General features: G+C 51.1%; 1 protein-coding gene and 1 long non-coding RNA gene across 2 annotated transcripts; one reads left to right on the top strand and one right to left on the bottom strand.

Annotated features, from left to right (window-relative positions):
- The first annotated feature begins 1828 nt into the window (after positions 1 to 1828).
- On the top strand, positions 1829 to 14950 carry PIGS (phosphatidylinositol glycan anchor biosynthesis class S). Its single transcript, XM_077312817.1, has 12 exons — positions 1829 to 1933; positions 3143 to 3282; positions 3501 to 3612; positions 4896 to 4985; positions 6049 to 6140; positions 7110 to 7320; positions 8361 to 8503; positions 8591 to 8705; positions 9766 to 9911; positions 11248 to 11348; positions 12913 to 13123; positions 14181 to 14950. The coding sequence occupies exons 1-12, from the start codon at positions 1900 to 1902 to the stop codon at positions 14463 to 14465; spliced, it is 1680 nt and encodes a 559-aa protein (XP_077168932.1). The 5' UTR covers positions 1829 to 1899; the 3' UTR covers positions 14466 to 14950.
- On the bottom strand, positions 11344 to 15574 carry LOC143824959 (uncharacterized). Its single transcript, XR_013226922.1, has 3 exons — positions 14981 to 15574; positions 13962 to 14081; positions 11344 to 11595 (listed from the first exon to the last, which is right to left on the bottom strand). It is a non-coding gene; the product is annotated as an uncharacterized LOC143824959 (long non-coding RNA).
- Between the last annotated feature and the right edge of the window lie 290 nt (positions 15575 to 15864).

Genomic DNA, 15864 nt, shown 5'->3' with positions numbered 1-15864 from the left:
GAGTGATATGACCATATACGGTCCTGTCAACCCGCCTGTCCTCCCAAAATGGCCAATGATAGGCTTGGAGGGGGTGAAGGGGAGTGGCCTCGGGTGGGCGTGTCCACAGCTCTGCTTCCCCACCATATTCTGCAAGATGGTGCCATTTCTGGGGTTTCTCAAAGCCAGAAGAAGGTTTAAGGAGTTTCTCAATGGTGACCAAGTTGAGAAAGGCTGATCTATTCAATTGTCCTGGTTTCTGAATGAATTAATACTCCATTGAGTTGCAACTAACTCAGAGTGACCCAGTCTACAGGGTTCTCGAGGCGAGAAATGAGCAGAGGTGGTCAGGCATTACCTTTCTGGGCCTGGGAACCCAAGTCTACCTGGGTGCTTTCTAAGTACTAACTCTAGCCTGTTTAGCTTTTCAGCTGTCTGACAATCTGGGGCTTAAAGTGGGCTCTACAAGCTCCTCAGTGTTGTTTCTATGTCCATCGAGTAGAAAAGGCTTAAAATAACCAAATAGCTGCGTAACGCTAGCCATAAAAGTAGGGGAATAACCAAAGCAACGTCAGGTTATTTCTTAGTGAAGGTAGAATCAGTTTTTCAAGCCTCCCAGAAACAGGCAGCTTCTCCCTTTGGCCCAGCCCAGTGGGACTTCTGTCGCAAATGCAGCAGCAGATTTAACGGCGTCGGAGAAGCGGAAACAAAATCCTAACACACGCCTCTTCATGGCACAGCGTGGGGCTGTTGAGTGTGTTCTGAAAGCATGCGTCAATGCACAAGGCCTGTCTAAAGCTCTTGTGACGTCCAACATGTGTACGCTCCTGCACAAAATATGCAGCCTGGCAGCCAGAAAGAGAACCCGAAACTTTCCAAGGGGCTGCAGACAGGAAGACTGCTCTTAAATAATGTGCTTGAATCCACACACCCAATTCCCAGAAGGTTGCAGGCATTTGCGGTGTTCTGTATGACACGACTGGCATGGTTGGGAGAAGGCAGAAGGAAAGCAGAAGAGCAAGCGATGCTGTCACATTGATGGCTCTGTTGATACATCTCAAGACTGCAGTCACCTTCTTTATCACCACATCGCACTGCCTGCTCATAGTTAGCTTCCAGTCCCTAATGACCCTAAGGTTTTGTTCATACATACTACCTCCCTGCTTTTTTCTTTTAGACCAGGACAACACAGTTCAGTTTGCTCATGCTGTTTATAAAGGGACTGGTTTAAAAAACAAAACAAAACATTTAATCATTTGTCTTTAGTCTGAAAAATGTTTAAAGCACATTTTATGGTCCAGGTGAGGTTTCAAACGCTTGAATTAGTATGACGTTTTAGATCTGTATTATGTTCACCGACTCATGCAGGTTCCCTGGTGAAGTGGCATACCAATATTCCAAATAAATGAATGGGGACCGCTCAGGAGAGAGACTGGGGGAGATCTTGCAGCAACCCGGAGCATTTGCGGCCCGTCTGTTCCTGCAGCGCTCCTGTACCTGAGAAAACTGCCTGGAAGTCAGGCGACAGGCACCGCTTTCCCCATCACTGCCTCTCCGTGTTGCTCTGCCGAAGAGCCTTGCTAGACCCTGAAGAGGGCGACCCTGCAGGAACACCGCAAGTTCAGGGCTAGGCTGGGCTGCTCCGCCCCGGCCCCAGCGCTCTTCCGCGCAAGCTGACCAATCAGATTTGCGCGCTCTCCGCAGCCCCGCCCAACAGAGCGCCGCACATTCCCCCACTGCGCATGTGCAATTCCTTCAGCGCCCGCGCCGCTCTTTATCCTCTTGGCTAAGCTCCTCCCCATTAATCACAGGATTGGACCAGGACACTGTGGCTCAGTTTTGTGGCTCTTGATTGGTTCGTGTCATTGACGCTTAGGGACTCCGCCCCTTGAACCGGCTACTCAAGGGGGGGAAAAAAAGATGGCAGCCTCCGCCGAGGCGACGGATGCGGCAGGTGCGATGGAGACCTGAGCTCCACCCGGGCCTCGGGAGCGGGGAGGGAACTCTGAAGTCGGTCGGGGCCGATGGGATTCGGATTGAATTCGATTCCTAGTTCCGTCTGAATGGGCGAAGGCATCTCTGTTGCCTGTTTTCGGGGGTCCGGCTGCTGTTCTGCCTTTGCATGCTCTGAGCATATCAGAACGGCCATGCTGCAAGATTAGGTCAAGGCGGTCCCCTCCAGGGGTGGCTAATCTGTGGCTCTCCAGATGTCCATGGACTACAGTTACCATGAGCCCCTGCTCATTGGCCATGCTGACAGGGGCTCATGGGAATTGTAGTCCATGGACGTCTGGAGAGCTACTCCTGATTATAGTCCAGTAAGATGCCCAGAGGTGGGAACATGGAGACTAAAAGCCCCTCCTTTTGTTGGCCCCCAGAAAATGAATGTCGGAGGCTTGAACACAGTGGCCTCATTTAGCCACTTATTTAGCATTAATAGTCTCCGGTGGACCTCTTTTTTACATACATTTGACCCTACTCCGCTTAAGACATTCTAGGCTCTGCCTCTTCTGCTTTTCACTTGGTGAGAAGCCTCTTGTTGGGATTGCTGTAAACTGGCTGCAACTTTACAAGGCTTAACCCACAAGCACACAAGATCTGTTTGCCCACTAATGTGCCTCCACTTTATAAAAAAAACCAAACAAACAAAAAACTGCAAGATCTTAGGCTTTGAATTGTTGAAACTTTCATGGCTCAGTCAGCTGGTGGTTGTGGGTTTTCTGGACTGTGTGGCTGTGGTCTGGTAGGTTTAGTCCCTGATAAAATGTCATAGGCTAAAACTACCCGACCACAGCGACACAGCCCAGAAAACTCACAACAACCAATCTTAAGGCTCTTTCAGCCTCACCCACCTCACAGGCTGTCTGTTGTGGGGAGAGGAAAGGGAAGGCAAATGTAAGCTGCTTTGAGACTCCTGGCAGAGAAAAGCAGCATATGAGAAACAACACTTCTTCATCATCATCATTCCTCCATGTTCAGATGCAGTCTACCACTGAATTGGATGCTGGGCTTAAACAATGACAGTGGGAGGGCTGTTGGCTGAGAAGGTCTGCTCCGGCAAGGCCCTTCTTGTGTCTGGAGGCCTCTGCTTAGGATAGAGTTGCTCCACTTTAATGCAGCGTTTTGACAGTTCTCTTTCTTTCCTTCCTTTGTCTCTGTTCAGAAAAGGCAAGGGGGAAATATGCCGCCCTCTCCTTTGCGACCATCGCTGTTGTGGTGGGACTGCCCCTCTGGTGGAAAACAACAGAGACCAGCCGGGCCACCCTGCCTTACTCCGAGATCGCCAACTTGGACACTTTACTGGTTAGAGCGAGCCTTTGCCTCTTCCCCCACCCCACCCAACCAAGGAGTCCTTGCTGGGTAGCAGCCTAGTAACAGTGCTAGTGGGGAGGACTCGTGGGCAGGAAGGGCAGCCTTGCAGCAGCGCTTCTGCCAAGGGCTGTGCAGGCTCACGGCGAGGGACATATGTGTGGAGTCAGGCGAGCAGGAGGGGGCTGGTAACTTTGTGGATTCTGATTCAGTTCCAGCTGACTGTGCCGATCTCGGTTGTGTTTGCCAAAGGGACTCTGCTGGGCGACCAGGAGAGAAAGCTTCCCTTTAAAGAGAACCAGGAGACAGAGACACCCTTGAACTGTAAGTCGGGGAAGGAGGGAGGGGCTGCTCCGTGTTTTCTTGTGATGCGTGTGTCTCTCAGTTACCAGGTGCTCGGTGCCTGTGCAGAGTTGTGAAAGTGGGCATGGAAATTGTTTTAAGGGAACAATCATATCCGAGTCCAAGAGCACCTTACAGACTGGTGAGAGTTTCAGAGTATAGGCCCTGGCGAGGCAAAGGGGATTTTGACTTATGCCCTGAATCTCTGCTTGGTCTCTTAAGGTGCTCCTGGATTAAAATCTAATTAAAATCTAAAGATCAACACGGCTACCGTCAGAAACTTGTTCAAAGGGGAGTGCAAGGCAAGATGGAAGTCTTGCCTGACTTATGGGATGTGCAAGTTGCAGCCAGCAGTTGCCGTCATTTGGGAGTGAGCAGCTCTGTGTGACTCTGAGCTGCCCTTATGTCATAAACCAAGGCTGCTCTCTCTTAGGAGTCAAGGAAAACCGAGACATTCTTCATAGAAAATAGTTCAGCATTTTACTGTGTCCAAGAGGGTACATCTGGAATCCTCATGATAGAGTATCTATTGCTAAGAAAAACTGGCAAGCCCAGGCCAGGGATATGTATGGACACCCCCCTGTCCCCATCAACACCCCACCATTTGCTCTTCCCATGGCAGAAGAGTTTTCTTCCATTTGCTCAGTTTCTCCATTTGCTCTTTCCATGGCTTTTATTTTCAAAGAACAGTTGGAACAAAGTGAAAGCTAGACGTTACACCTAGTGGCCAAAAGGCAGACAAAACCATTCACTAGAGTCGTAACATGCCCAACAAGAGATCATATCACAAAGGATGCTCTCCGTTTTCTGGGAGAAAAGGCGACATGCGGACTGAGAGCCCAGGGAGGAAGAAAGTGGGGGTTGAAGGGGAAAACATGGAGAACGAGAGACCAGACTGATGGTTCTTGGGGCTTTAGTTCATCTGATTCTGGAGTACATGGCATGGAGTGAGGGATGACACGACACCTTGTGGGTCTCCTTTGATCAACGGGGGCTTTGTTGAATGGGACAACCTTTCTTTTTGGGTCAAGGTTAGTTTCTAGCGATCCCCATTCTAGTGGGATGCTGACTATGGCAGGGGTAGTCAACCTGTGGTCCTCCAGATGTTCATGGACTACAATTCATGGGAATTGTAGTCCATGGACATCTGGAGGACCACAGGTTGACTACCCCTGGACCATGGCACGTGTATAGGATGAGCAGGGTGTTGGTAACGGCAGCTCAAATGTGGATGGAAGATTGAGTTACCTGCTCTCTCATTCCAGCAAAGACCAGTGTGACGGCTCACTATCAGATATCCTACCGGCGTGCCACTCCCCAGGAAGAACAGGTGCTGTCCCAGGCCTCTGGACAAGGTAAAAGCTTGCTTTGACATTCCAGAGTGGAAATGGTCTGTGGTGGAGGGAGGGTGACATTGATCATGTGCTCTCTGACCAGGCCAACAGGCTACACTAGATACACTTAGATCACAGTGCTCCATGACTAGAAGTGCAACAGCTCCCACCTTCATGTATTTGTTGCATTCGGTTATGACATTTTTTGGTCCACCTTTCTCCCATAATGCATTCATGTACATTCTGTTTTATTGGATCTATGTCCACTGCCCTGAGATGCCATAGTGAAGGGCGGTATATAAATTGAATACATAAATAAAAGAACATTTTCTTTAAATAATACATAAACTCGGCAATTAAGAAGAAAACGACTGCCAGAGAAGGAGAAGAAGAGTTGGGTTTTATACTCCGTTTTCCACTATCAGATGGAGTCTCAAAGCGGCTGACAATCGCGTTCCCTTCCTCTCCCCATGACAGACACCCTGTGAGATAGGTGTAGCGGAAAGAGCTCTGAGAGAACAGACCTATTGGGACAGTGACTAACCCAAGGTCACCCTGCTAGCTGCCTGTGGAGGAGAAGTGGGGAATCAAACCCAGCTTGCCAGATTAGAATCCGCTGTTTTAACCACTACACCAATGCGTAACAAATCCACTAGCCAAATGGCTTCTGAAACTTTTTACGGGAGTGTGAATTTCCAGAGATATCTGGCTGCCTACTGTCAGAGACAGAATGCAAGGCTGAGCCCGAGTTAACTCAGGCTCCGGGAGTTAAGCGTTTCCTGCTTCCTTGAGGCACACTTTTCTCTCCAAAAGCTATGGGAATAAAAGAGATTGGCTGTACTTCCATTGGATTTGATGCCAGCTTGGAGCCAGGGGGTTGGGGCAGAGGGAATTTCTAGACTATGGGGAAGAAAGACCTTCCAGGGTAGCTTCGGAGACCAGCCCCCTGTGTAGGGTGCAGAGGGTGTGCATGCATGATGCAAGGATCCTGAAAACAGGAGGGATATCCTTACAACAGGGCCCCCAGAAGGTTGTTGAGCATGCTTAGGGAGACTTTGGCCTTTCTTTCTTCTTTCCTGGCCAGGCACGGGTGATGTGACACTGCCAGCACAAGAGGCCCCAGCCGGCTCGCTCACCATCTATGTGATACCTTCTAGTTCTCTTATTTTGCCACAGGTATGCCACCGTCGCCCACCCACCCTGCCTCTGGCAATAGGAACTGCATTCTGTAATCAGCCCTGGGAGTCATTAGGTACGGCCTGAAAGGGACCCTGTGAGGGAAGAGAAGAAGAAGAGTTGGTTTTTGTGTCCTCTTTTCACCACCCGAAGGAGTCTCAAAGAGGTTTGCAACTGCCTTTGCTTCCTCTTCCCACAACAGACATCCTGGGAGGTAGGGAGGGCTGAGAGAGTTCTGACAGGACTGCTCTGTGAGAACAGCACTATCAGTGCTGTGACAAGCCCCAGGTCACCCAGCTGGCTGGTTGTGGAGGAGCAGGGAATCAAACACAGCTTGCCAGATTAGAAACTGCCACTCTTCGCCGCTACACCATGCCGGCTCCCATTGAGAAATCAGTGGACTCACCCACTCACAAGGTTTACCTTGGATAGCTAAGTGGAGCCTCCATGTTCAAAGGCAGTATGCAGAGGGCAAGCAGTAATGGAGCTAGAGCAAAAATAGAAGGGTCCCTGTCAACAGATAAATTTGCCCAAATCACAAAAGGAGGATATGGTGATTTAAATTGTATCCAGGAATTTATCCCTGCGATCTGACAATTAGGGACATGCCAAAACATAGTGGGGAAGATCCTCTACTGAATGTCCACAAATTAGGGATACACTGTTCCATAGGTTGGAATTCCAATAGAGCAAGGGAAAAATTTTTCAAATGCTTGGGTATAACTTCTGCTGCAACTCTGAACTGGCATACCCATCTAGCAATTTGTCAGATCTGCAGCCCTCATAACCACTGGTGCCATAAGGAGATTATTTTTAAATTCCCGAGGAGGCTATTTCATAGATTCGACTATACGAGTTTTTGTCACCAAAATAATTTCCCAGTTATAGTACAGAATCTCTCTACAGGGCTGGATCGAGCACTTATCAAACCAGAACCAAACTTGTGGTGCCTCTCTCCTTTTTTTGCAGGAGACCACTATGTACATCAGCAGGCACCGCAGTGCTGTAATCCGGGCCCCGCGAGGCGCCCCGGATGTGCTGGTAGCCATGGGGGCCCAAATACAGCAGGTGACCTGGGTCATGTCCTTCTCAGCCGAGTCCATCACAGGGGCCCTCTCTGACCGCATGCCCATCCTCCAGCCGGGGACTGAATGGAAACGGCCTTTCAAATCCAGCTTAGGTAAGGCTTAAGATGGCTCTTCAGGAGAAGGAGCAAACCTTGCATTGCAGGGCTGCAAAGCTCAAAATCTTGAGATCGGGTGGCTCTTGCAGCTTTGGAGGTTTTGCTCTTGCAGCTTCCCTCCTACCCAAGGCTCACGTTCCCTCCCCAACACCGTTGTGGTTGCAGAGTCAACACCTGCTGGACATTCAGTGGTCTTTTCAGCCTGGAGGAGACCGAATGTCCAAAGCTGGCTGTTCCAGGTGCATATCATGCAGACTGAACTGGCCATTTCCAGCAATTTCCTTTTCTCATGGCAGACCTCCGACCCCCACATCGTTCTCCCTTTGTCCTCCCACAAGAAGCACTCTGTGCTTATCAGTGGGTGGTGAGTGGGAGAAAAGAGGCAGGGTGATCCTGTTTAGCCTCTCCCTCATTTGGCATGCTCAAGCATGCATGTTATTGTCTTTACTCCGGTTTCTCTTTTGTCGTGCCAAGTTCTTCCCATGAAAATGCCCGCTTCCCCCCCTCCCCCTGAAATGGATTTTCTCTTGATACCCTGCGAGCGTAAATAGAAGCGTAAGCAGCAGCAGATGCAGCAGAAGCAGACAGAAATGGATGATGCGCAGAATGAGGCAGAAAGCCTCAGTTCATCACTGTTTTTGTGCAGCTGCCTGACGTCGGATGTGGCAAGCTGGGGCTTTTCTGACTTCATCCGATTCCTGCCCCAAATCAATCTGCAGGAGTTGCCCAAAGACCCACACTTGAAATTTCACACCCAGGAATTGAGCGGCGAATTAACAATGCAAGTGAAATTTCAGAAGTTTCCAAATCATAGAGTTGGAAGGGGCCAGATAGGTCATTTAGTCCCACCCCCCTGAGGGCCTCAATCCGGGGTCTCTCCTAGATTTGCGTCTGGAGCTCCTGAGGACTGAACTTGGGCTGTTCTGTGTGCCAAGTTGGTGCATAGGGAGAGGCTGGCAGCATGACCTGGCGGCTGCCCTTTTCCTCTTCTTCATGACGGACAAGAAAAACGAGCCTGCCGCTTCCTTCCCATGCAGGGTACGAGATCACTTTCAGCTTGCTGAATCCCGATCCCAAAGCCCATGACGTCCGCTGGGACATTGAAGGAGCCATCCGGCGCTATGTGGAGCCCCTCTTGAACAAGCTGAGATTGGTGGCAGAGATCTCCGTGGACTCGCAAGTGAGTCCTCAGTCTAGGTGGGCATGGGGGTCCCAGGTAGGGGGCAATGTTGTCATCTACAACCTGTGCTTGTTTTCCTTTCTCCAGATCCTCTACTATGCAGCCCTGGGGGTCGTGCCCCGCTTTGATGCTCGTTCCAACAGCTTCATACTCGGTGCCCACAGCCTGCCCCACGTCATTAACCCCGTGGAAGCCAGGCTGGGTAAGCTCCTCTCATCTCTTCCTCAGCACAACCACAGTGGTTTTTGGTTTTGCCATAGAGCAGCGACGCACCGGTTGAGTCAGACTGAAAAGGGGAACAGTCCAGCGACACCTTCAACGGGTTTTATGCGAGGTGCGAGCTTTTGTGTGCACGCACACTTCTTCAGCTGCACCAAAATGGGAATTTACCAGTCCACATAGGCCAGAGGGTGAGGCATGAATCATTAAGCTGATACGAGGACGTTACAGGAGTAATGAGCTAAGTTGATAAAATTGTCATTTGTATGAGTTCAACTTGAGGTGGGTGGGACATAATAAAAAGAATGAAAATGTGTCAAGATCAGAGATTAATGGACACCTACACCCCCAGTTGTAGAATGCAGAGTAATTAATTGGGACCCTGTTACTGCATTCCATCTGCAGGAAAGGTATTCAGACCTTTTGCCACATGTGCTTACATTCCCAGGGTCTGAGTGGTCACTGGACCTGGGATCGGGAAAGTTATCGCCCTGCCCTTTCCTCAAGCAGGTTGCTGTCTGTTAACCTCTTCCCTCTTTGAGGGCAGACTTTCTGCAGACACGGGTGTCTTGATCCGCTGTGCCAAGCTGCCCTCTCCAGACAGCTTTCTAAGGTCTCCGAGAAATGTTCTTCCCAACCAAGCTGAATGTTTCCCTGATGCTGCCAGGGCTGCAGCTCGGCCCATTGGTCTGCAAAGCATGTACTGAGTGGACAGCTCCTGCCACAGTGAGCCACAGCACAGCTATGGGGTGGTAGGCCCCCCTTCCCGACAGCAGCCTCTCTTTCCTTGGAGACACCAGGCCCTGCAGGTGGGCCTTTCAGCATGTACTCCGCCTCTGAGTGGGTTCTTTTCTAGGCAACCCATGGATCACCCATCTCCACCCTCAACAGGTAGGGCTGAGAGCTCTGCCACGCTGGCCTTTGGCCTCCTTGAGGCAGCCAGCAGGCTGTTTGCTTTCCCTCATGGATCTGACCTCCTTTAGGACTAGCCTGAGTTTCTCCTGGCTGCTCACAGGATGCATTTCTCTTTTTCTCTGCTCAAGGTTCCAGCGCTGCCTCGCTCTACCCCGTGCTCAACTTCCTGCTGTACGTCCCGGAGCGTTCGCACTCCCCTCTCTACATCCAGGACAAGGATGGTGCTGCTGTGCCAACTAACGCTTTCCACAGTCCACGCTGGGGTGGGATCATGGTAAGGCAGTCTAGGGTTCCTGGAGGCTCAGGGGCCTTTGTGCCGCATCAGTTTACCCAGGCGTAACCAGCCGGCATCCCAGGCTCTCCCGGGGGCAAAGATTCATCCATTGGAGGGGAGCTTCTTGGGAGGCTCCTCGCCTCGAGAAGAGAGCTGGCTTGGTGTTGTGGTGAACAGCAGTGGCCTCTAATCTGGAGAACTGGGCTCAATTCCCCACTCCTCCACTGCATTTATCTGGGTGACCTTGGGCCAGTCACAGTTCTCTTCAAGCTGTTCTCACAGAGCAGTTCTCTCAGAGCTGTCTCAGCCCCAACTACCTCACAGGGTGTCTGTTGTAGAGGGAGGAAGGAAAGGCAATTGTAGGCTGCTTTGAGATTCGTTCAGGTAGTAAAAAGCCAAGTACAACCCCCCCCCCAAAAAAAAAACACACACAAAAAAACACAGTTCTTCTTGAAAGCCAATGTAGTTGCCATGCATGGTAGCTTCCCGATCTGGAGAACCAGGTTTGATTCCTCACTCCTCCTCCACATGGAGGCAGCTAGGTGACCTTGGGCCAGTCACAGTCCTCTTCAAGCTGTTCTCACTGAGCAGTTCTCTCAGAGCTCTCTCAGCCCCACCTACCTTTCAGGGCATCCGTGGTGCGGAGAGAAAGGGAAGGCGATTGTTATTCACAAAATTTACATCCCGCCTTTCTGCCCTTACAAAACACAATTACATTATAAAGCCATTAAAATCATTGCTGCCCCCCCCCAATCAATGCATTCATTAAAACAAAACAGGAACATTTTTAGGAGGGCGGGATCATTAAGGGAATGCTAAGCAAAACAAGTCTTCACCCACTGAGGGAAGACGGCAACAGAAGGGAATGGAGAAATCTTCCCGAGGGTAGAGTTCCAGCCCTTTGGTGCCAGCACCATGAAGGTCCTTTTCCTGGCTGCGTTCTCTGCTACATGACCAGGAGCCCTGCTAGGACATGAGAGTTGGCAATCCTATGAAAGGACAGGCAGCTGCTGCCTGGGTGTGGTCTGCAGATCTTGTATGCTGCAAGGCTGGTCTGTTTTGGATTGGGAGTACAGGACATTTTTGCCCCTGCCCCTGCCTACTGAGAGCGGTGGGGATCATTATGACTGACAGAGGACATCCCAGGTCATTTAAAACTCTCACCGCTCTTCCTGGTAGAGCAGCCAAGGTGGAGAACTTCTTCCAGCTGCCCCCCAAGGCTTGGCTTATCCCATGTTTCCTTCTGAGCGACAGCTCCTTGTTCCGCACTGCCTTGGCCTGCAGACATGGCTGCTTGGCCCTGAGGTGTCGCCTCATGCTTTTTTTCTCTTGCCAGGTGTACAATGTTGAGCCAGAGGCAGCAAACGACACTTCCTTCCCTAGGCGGGTGGACGTGGACATGGCTCGGGTGATGGAGGTCTTTCTGGCCCAGCTCCGGTAAGTGCCTTGGGGTTGAGGTTCCTGGTTAACTATGGCGGATGCGGCTTTCTGGTGGTCGGTGACTGGGAAGCATCTTCTCTTCCATGAAGTGGAGAAGAACTGGTTTATTATAACCCGCTTTTTACTCCCTGAAGGAATTCCTCAGATCTGTACAGGCAGAACTGCAAATATATTCAACGCATCAGGGACTGGCAGACTGACGCTTCCTAAATTACTTAAGCACTTGTGTCTTTGTTTTTGGCACCTGAGGAGGGAGGGAGAGGGAGAAGGAGAAGGAGAAAGAGAAAGAAAGAAAGAATATTTAAAAATACAAATCACAAATTTTGTCAAGGAAAAGAACATTTGGATAGGAAGGCTCTCATGTAATCGTGAAAGAACTAGCATTTTTAGAGACGGATTTATTCTTCATAGCTCTGGAGCAACTGAAATGTATTAGCAATAAATGCATTGTAGCATGTTAATTGTTGCCACAATTATTCACACTTATGTCTTCAAGGATGTGTTCATGCTTAACATATTCATGATACACATTTTGAATGAGTACAATCGCGCAGTAATGGGTTTAAACTACAAGTACAATGATATAAGAGCCTCTTGTGGCGCAGAGTGGTAAGGCAGCCGTCTGAAAGCTTTGCCCATGAGGCTGGGAGTTCAATCCCAGCAGCCGGCTCAAGGTTGACTCAGCCTTCCATCCTTCCGAGGTCGGTAAAATGAGTACCCAGCTTGCTGGGGAGTAAACGGTAATGACTGGGGAAGGCACTGGCAAACCACCCCATATTGAGTCTGCCATGAAAACGCTGGAGGGCGTCACCCCAAGGGTAAGACATGACTCGGTGCTTGCACAGGGGATACCTTTACCATTACAATGATATAGGCTAGATATCAGGAAACATTTTTCACAGAGTAGTTCAGCAGTGGAATAGGCTGCCTAAGGAGGTGGTGAGCTCCCCCTCACTGGCAGTCTTCAAGCAAACGCTGGATACACACTTTTCTTGGATGCTTTAGGATGCTTTGGGCTGATCCTGCGTTGAGCAGGGGGTTGGACTAGATGGCCTGTATGGCCCCTTCCAACTCTGTGATTCTATGAAAATCGGGTCCAGTTCCTTGCAAAGGAGAAAACATGTATAAAACAGGATGATGCATGTATAAAACAGGATGCCATGGGCCCGAGCCAGCCTGGAGAAGAGGTAGAGAGGGGACATGATTGCTTTCTTAAAGTATTTGAAAGGTCACTTAGAGGAGGCTCGGGACAGTTTTCTGTTGGCCGCAGAGGAGAGGACCCGTAGTAATGGGTATAAACTACATGTAGAACAATATTGGCTAGATATCAGCTGTGCTTCCCAACCATATCCTGCACACCTTAGTCCAACAAAAAAGAATCCTCCATTAATTTAGGCTGGCTTTGCACAAGTGAGGGCACCCATAATCCTGCCCGAGGTATCCGAAGCAGCCCTCCTCACTACACCTGAAAAGTGGCACCTCTCAGCAGGCCATGCGTGTTTCGTGCCTCTGATGCCATGATGCATTTCGTGCCTCTTGCGCGCCCACCCCCTCTCCTCAGGTTGCTCTTTGGGATCCTGCCGGTGCCGCTTCCGGAGGGGACCGTGCTGGAAAGCTTTGAGAACGAGGGCCTCTCCGCCTGGGAGCTGGATCGCCTCCTGTGGACCCGCACCGTTGAGAACGTGGCCACCGTGGCCACCACCCTGACTTCGTTGGCCCAGCTGCTGGAGAAGATCAGCAACATTGTCATCCAGGACGACGTGGCATCACAGGTGAGTGCACCTCCGTCAGGGCGCTGGGATCCTGCCCTGCTGCTTCCACCTACTTATTTGAATGCTTCACCTGCGGGAGGGAGGGCATGACGAAGTCTGTGTTCTAGATTCTTAATTGTATCGAAAACCTGGGGCAAGAACTTTGTTTTCCCACTTTCCACCCCATTTTTGTTTCAAAGGAAAGCTGGTTTCCCATTGGGCAGATCCTAAACACACACGCATGAAAGGATCCCAACCAGGGAAGTGCTTAAAGGGATTTTTGTTCTTGGGAGCTGGGATTTCTTTCTTCTTTCGATCGCCACTTTTCTTCGTATGTTTTCATCTCTGCCTAGGTTTGCGGGACAGCAAAATCTGAGTCCAATGGCACCTTTAAGACCAACAAAGATTTATTCAAGGGGTGAGCTTTTGTGTGCAGGCCCACTTCCTCAGAGCATTCGCACGAGAGCTCACACCTTGAATAAATTTTGTTGGGTTTAAAGGTGCCATTGGACTCAAATTATGGGCTGCTACTTCAGACCAACACAGCTACCCACTTGAACCTAGGTTTATGGGGGCAGAGTTGGTTTGCCTGTCTGGATTTAAAATACTCCGGCCTGGTGGTCTTGCAGCCTGAAACCCACCTGCCTACCTGCTGTAGTTGTTTGAGTATTGCTGACTCAAGAGGAGGGGTGGGGGGGGGCTAGCAGAACTGGGAAGGGGGGACTTAGGAGCCCCACTCCCAAGAATATATCTTCCGCAGCAACCCCTTTAGTGACAGAGGGAAGAGAAATCCTTTTGCCAAGAGTCTGGTGGAGATAATAGAGATTATAATTCACAAGGAATATGCCAAAATCCTGACCATAAGAAGCCATCTGAGGGACATGTAGGAGACCCGGATTCAAATGCTCCCGCAGCTGTAGGGCTTATCGTGTCCTTCATTAAGCTGTCCCCTCTTGAGTCCAGGTGACATCTCAGAGCACTGCAAGGAGAAAACAAGGGCAAGATCTCTGCCTCAAGATCTCTGATTGGTTGTCTTTCTGCCCCTCTCACCCGGCCGCACCTCTTTCCTCCTGCCCAGGTGTTCCACGCTGTGGAGTCGGCCCAGAAGGCGCTGCAGGACTTGGGCCTCGGCCGCCTGGAGTCGGCCTTCCAGGCCAGCAAGGAGGCCATCATGTCCTCCGAACGGGCCTTCTTCGACCCGTCGCTCCTGCACCTCCTGTATTTCCCCGACGACCAGAAGTTCGCCATCTACATCCCCCTCTTCCTCCCGATGGCCGTCCCCATCCTGCTGTCCCTGGCGAGGATCCTGCGGGAGGCCAGGCAGAAGAAGAAAGCGGAGAAAGAGGCCACCAAAATGGACTGAGCCCCCTCCTCAGTTCTTGCACATGCTGCAGCAGGAGAATGGTGGGGGTGTTGGGGGCAGAGGCTGGGAGAGAGGCAGCACTCTGTCCCGCAAAAGGGGGAGGCGTGGGGCGCCCGGCTGACTGGCATGGCTCAACCACAGAAGTTTTGGACAGTCTGTAAGAGAAACGTTCTGGAGCTCGGCCTGTGCTGGAGGAGGCGGGCCTTCTGGGGATTTGCTGGCGCTCCTGCTGCTGGAAGGGAGAATTATGGGGTGGGATGGCGGCTGGCTCCTTCCTTAATCCACCACGAGTCACAAGTGAAAGCTGCTTGTTGCATAGGTGTTTATAATAAGAAGAGCTCCCCTGGAGGGAGGGGTGTGTGTGTGTGAAGCATTTTATGCTGCCCCCCTCAACTTTTAAAGGAACTGTCTGGCACTAGGGAAAGACTCACGTTGGCCTAATCTCACCTGCTTGGGTGGAGGGTGGGACCTGGGAGGGAGGGAGGAAGTGGGCTGCCTCTCCTTTGTGAACTCACCTTGGGTCCACAATAAAAGTCTCATTCTCCGGAAGCTTGGTCAGTCCTGACTCCTTTCCAGCCTCGGTGTTGAGGTTGACCCCAGGGAGGGAACATGCGTATAGACGTCTTCTGAGTGGATGAGATTTTGGGGTACTTGTGGACTGTAAGCTAAATATGAGCAGACAGGGTGATGCGGCAGCAAAGAAAGCGAATGCAGTCCTGGGCTGTATCAACAGAGGCATCACGTTAAAATCATAGTTTAGCAGTGAAATGGGCTGCCTAAGGAGGTGGTGAGCTCCCCCTCCCTGGCAGTCTTCAAGCAATGGCTGGGTAGAAACTTAACACAAATGCTTTAGACTGATCCTGCATTGAGCAGGGGGTTAGACTAGATGGCCCCTTCCAACTGTGTGATTCTGTGATTCTATCCTATCCAAGGGTGTGTGGGATACCACCGCTGCAGGGATGCCAGTCCCCTGATGGGACCTCTGTGTGTGTGTGTGTGTGTGTGGAGTGGAATCCCTTAGAATAACAGCTCATCTCCAGACTCAAGGGATCAGTCCCCTCGGAGAAACAACATATTTTGGAAGGTGGACTCCATGGCATTTGATTCCACCGAGATCCCTCCCAGCCCCAAATCCCGCCCTCTCCTGGCCCCACCCCCAAAGTCCCCAGCTGTTTCCCCACCAGGAGTTGGCAACCGAACACCAACGTCGACCAAACTTTTTGCTCCAGGGTGGGTGAGCGGGCAGGTTCAGCCTCGCTGGCGTTTGCCGGAGCCGGGGCGAAGGTCCTAAACCCCGGGGAGGGGTGGGAGGGGGAAACCTCACGTCGAGCAGAGCGGCGGGGGTCGAGAGAAACGCTCCTCCCTTCCCAGCCGCGACGGCTCTCCTCCGGGCGGCGGC

The sequence above is a fragment of the Paroedura picta genome, chromosome 15 (assembly GCF_049243985.1).
Source record: "Paroedura picta isolate Pp20150507F chromosome 15, Ppicta_v3.0, whole genome shotgun sequence".
Classification (NCBI taxonomy): domain Eukaryota; kingdom Metazoa; phylum Chordata; class Lepidosauria; order Squamata; family Gekkonidae; genus Paroedura; species Paroedura picta.
Note: the sequence above shows the minus strand (reverse complement) of the source record. Positions and strands in the feature narration are given on the sequence as shown.

Bases quoted from the DNA above. Each gene is read 5' to 3' on its own strand.
- PIGS (XM_077312817.1), top strand. From the start codon at position 1,900: ATGGCAGCCTCCGCCGAGGCGACGGATGCGGCAG. The intron at 3,613-4,895 runs GTAAGTCGGGGA...CTCTCATTCCAG, and splicing joins GACAGAGACACCCTTGAACT to CAAAGACCAGTGTGACGGCT. The intron at 4,986-6,048 runs GTAAAAGCTTGC...TTTCCTGGCCAG, and splicing joins GTCCCAGGCCTCTGGACAAG to GCACGGGTGATGTGACACTG.